The sequence below is a fragment of the Fukomys damarensis genome, unplaced genomic scaffold, assembly GCF_012274545.1.
Source record: "Fukomys damarensis isolate Sample0158 unplaced genomic scaffold, DMR_v1.0_HiC HiC_scaffold_73755, whole genome shotgun sequence".
NCBI lineage: Eukaryota > Metazoa > Chordata > Mammalia > Rodentia > Bathyergidae > Fukomys > Fukomys damarensis.
The window spans coordinates 9,654-13,701 of NW_022974667.1; the positions used below are offsets into that span (position 1 = coordinate 9,654).

Genomic DNA, 4,048 nt, shown 5'->3' on the forward strand with positions numbered 1-4,048 from the left:
AAAAAAAAAAAAAAAAAGAAAGAAAGAATTCTAACTCTGTGTACATACTTTAGAGACAGGGATATTTATTTGAAAACCTCTTTTGTTCATATTTTATTTATTCATTAAAACAAAAAGATGTAAAAAAAAAAAACATAAAACAAAAAGATGTAGTAAACACCTTATAGGCCGTGCATTGTGCTGTGCACTGATGCTATTCTCCTTATGCATTCACTGCTAATAAAGTGTTATGGCCTATACCACTAAGACCCTATTTTAGCAATACTACAGTGTAACTTCCTTATATTATTTGTACATAAAAATGTTACTTGATACTTGATTCAATGAATAATTTTTCAAATGCTTCTCTTTTTTTGTTTGTTTGTTTGTTTGTTTTTTGGTGGTGGTGGTGCTAATGAGGATTTAAACTCAGGGAGTGTTCAGTTACATTCCCAGCCCATTTTATTTTTTTATGAGACATGGTCTTGCTAATTTGCTCATGTTTGCCTTGAACTTGGCGGCTCTTCTGCCTCAGCCTCCTGAGCAGCTAGGATGGCAGGCATTCTCCATCATGGCCAGCTAACCAGTAAATTTAATACTTAAGTCATACACATAAAATGTTATAATTTAAGAACTTATTAAATCAGTGGCCATGGATTTAGCTCAGTGGTTCCGCCATCTGCCTTACCAAGGGCAAGGTCCTGAATTCGATCCCTGGTACCAGAAAAGGGGAAAAAACCATATTAATCAAAGGGATCAAGATTTCTTACATGAAGGACAAAGACTTAGGGGCTCCTTGCTGAATTTCACTAAAACTTTGGCAATATTTAAACTTTAAGGGCTTTTGCCAATTTCATTTTGTTTTGCAGTACTAGGGATTGAACCCAAGCTCTTCACCCTGAGCTACATCCCCAGCCCTTTTTGTTTATTTTTGTTAACTTTTTAGCCAGGGTCTCACTAAGTTGTCCAGGCTGAGCTCAAACTCATGATCCCGCTGCCTCAGCCTCCCAAGTGCTGGTATTACAGGTGTGTACCACATCTGGCTTTTGCCAATGCTGTTAAAGCAAAAGGTCTAAACTGCTATGCAGACTAACAGGCCATTTGCTGCTGAGTACTTAGTGTCTGGCACAGTTTAATAAATGCTTACTAAATACAAGCATGATAGTAGGTATGCCGGTGCATGCCTGAAATCCCAACACTCAGAAGGCTGAGGAAGGAGGGTCACCACGAGTTCCAGGCTAGCCTGGTAGACCTATACATAGTGAGACCCTGTCAAAAAACAAAAATACAAACATGAGTATGGACCAGTTTTATTAAATGGTAGGAAGGGAATAAGATGTGGTATGGAGCTTTTCATAATTTGTCATGAAACATAATCTGAAATTTCTAACCTAACTAACTTCACTTTTTTGAGAGAGTGTGGACAAAATGAGAAATGTCCAGGGAGAAGAAAATGGGTTAACATTCTTTGTCCTTTATGAAACTTGAGGGTTTTTGTTGTTGTGTATTGTTATTCTTGTTTTTTTCCTTTAGCCCAGGAGTTCTGTTTCCAAAGAAAGAGCCAGATAATTCTAAAGATGAGGATGAAGATGAAGATGAAGATGAGGATGAGTCATCAGAAGAAGACTCTGAGGATGAAGAGCCGCCACCTAAGCAAAGGTGTGGATGTGTGGAAAACTCTCGCTGGGCAGGGTAATAAATGTTTTAGACCAGCTTGGTAGTGCACATATATTATCCTAGCTGCTTGATAGGCTGAGACAAGAGAATTGCAAGTTGTGAGGCCAGCCTGAGCGTTTTAGCAAGACCCTGTCGCAACATAAAAGAATAAAATGTGGATATAGTTCAGTAGTACTTGGTTCAATCCTCAATTTAAAAAAAAAAAAAATACTTGGAGCATAAAATGATACTGATGCTTGCAGGTTCTGAAGGCAGAAAAGTGTTTGCTCCTCAGCCTCTTTGTGTAACATTTGAATTTATCCTGTGTTGAAAACTTGGGGGCTCTGAGCTTGAAATTTGAAGCAAATTGAATACATAATGTACTCTTTGGTTATACCTGTACCTGTCCATAGTTAAAGAAAAATACTTCCATATTTTCCTAGGAAAAATATAGAATTATGGGTAGATTCTCATGAATCAATTGAATTATTATGCAATTTTAATGAACACTAGTGAAAAAACTAAGTCATGTTCCTATTTACATAGGTGAGATCTATGTATGCCATTTCTCTGTAGAAAAGCATCTGATTGTCCTGACAAAGTCTTGCATGTGCTGACTGCCTGCCTTTGTTTTGTTTTGTTTTCACAGGTTGCAAAAGAAGACTCCAGCCAAGTCCCAAAGGAAAGTGGCACCTATGAAGCAGAAAGGGTCCAGGCCTGCACCTAAAGTCCCAGCCGCCCAACGGGGAAAAGCTAGGCCCCTGCCCAAGAAAGCCCCTCCTAAGGCCAAAACTCCTGCCAAGAAAGCCAGACCCTCACCCTCAGTTGTCAAGAAACCTAGTGGTAGTTCTTCAAAGAAGCCTGCAGCCAGTGTGAGAAAGGAAGTGAAATTACCTGGCAAGGGTAAAACCACCATGAGGAAGTCTTTCAAAACAAAAAAGTAAATTTTGTAGCAAGAAAGGGTATCATGATAAAATTCAAAATCTTATTTTATATGGTCAGTGTGCATTTGTTTTTAGTTTTGATGCTTACAAAGTTTCCTTTCTTCCATATGAACGTTGTGGGGAGGGAATATAATAAACCAATTTAGGCATTTGTTATCTTTAGGTGCTGTTTTTGGTGCCTACCCCTTCCCCGATCATTTTAATTTCTGCAATAATCTGGGAGACTCAAAGTATATAATCTATACTTGTCTTTTTTGTCCCTCCTACCCTGACCTCTTTTTTTTTATGGTGAGCTTTGGTCCCCATCATCTGTCCATCCCCCACACCATCTCACCCCTCTCTCCTCCTCCTGGTTTTACCTAAACAGTTGTAAAGATTTTTATATTTTTAGAATGCATCAAGAGCAGGATGCTGGTCAGGTGTGGGAAGTAAAACCCTCCCCTGCTCTTTTTTTTTTTTTTTTTTTTAATAGTAACTTTGGTCCCCATGTTCCGTCCATCCCCACACACACACCTTTCCTCCCTGTCTTCTCCTGGTTTTTACCTAAACAGTTATGTAAAGATTTTTCTATTTTTAGAATGCATCAAGAACAGGATGCTGGTCGGGTGCTGGAAGAAAAAAGGAAGCAGTGTAGCACTGACTGGTAAAACCTCCTGCCTGGAGACTTCAGTAAGAGCTGTAATAATCTTATTTATAAAAGTTACTCCACTAACCCTCTCTCTCCAACTATAAACAGAGACAACTTTGGAAATAAGCCTAAAACAGTGTAATCACATTTGTTTCTGAAGATGCACGACTCCTTTGGGCCACTTTCCACACTGACCACCCTGCAGGAAGTGTTCACTGGTCCAGAGCATTGCATTCCCTTCACAGCAAGCACAAGTTCTTTACACCACTTGGTTCTGACTGCGGGGGAAACATAGAAATATATTGAGTCCAATTTCTAGTGTCACCTGTGTTACCAAAAATCAAAACATACAAAATCTTGATCAGATGTTTAAGTATATTTTTTAATATTTGAAGCATGAGTTGTCACTTACTATTTGCCTTTTTTTAATGAGGAAATGTTGGAGAAATCCAAATGTAGAAATGTTAAGTGGAAAAACATACAGTTAGCTTAAATAAAATAGATTCCAGATTCATCTGTGGAATTTTTCCCCTTCCTTTCTTTCCATGGCACTTTTGATATCAAGCAATTGGCTTCTTTTTTGAGATATTTTAAAGAAAAAGAAAAAGCATATGAAGCCCTACTACCTAACCCATTTTTATTTGTATTTGTTTTAGTATTGTGAAGTTGTGTTAAAATAGTACTAGCTTTCTACTTGAGAAATACCAATTTCTGGTTACCATTTCTCTTCCCTGTGGCACTTGACATTTTAATTGTCTTAAACTCCTTGGCATACATCTTCTGGCCCCCTGAGGGCTGCCAGAGGCAAAAGGTGTTTGTTTTATATTCATTCCACTTGCAA

At 38.3% G+C, this 4,048-nt stretch overlaps 1 protein-coding gene across 1 annotated transcript in view; it reads left to right on the forward strand.

Moving 5' to 3' along the window:
• The window catches only part of LOC117285001 (heterochromatin protein 1-binding protein 3-like), a gene marked incomplete at its 5' end in the record, with an annotated part of 10,680 nt that extends 7,822 nt beyond the window's left edge, over nucleotides 1-2,858 (forward strand). Inside the window, 2 exons of the mRNA XM_033760704.1 lie at nucleotides 1,513-1,638; nucleotides 2,285-2,858. Coding sequence (XP_033616595.1) covers nucleotides 1,513-1,638; nucleotides 2,285-2,579 — 421 coding nt within the window. The remainder of the gene's footprint in view (nucleotides 1-1,512; nucleotides 1,639-2,284) is intronic.
• Between the last annotated feature and the right edge of the window lie 1,190 nt (nucleotides 2,859-4,048).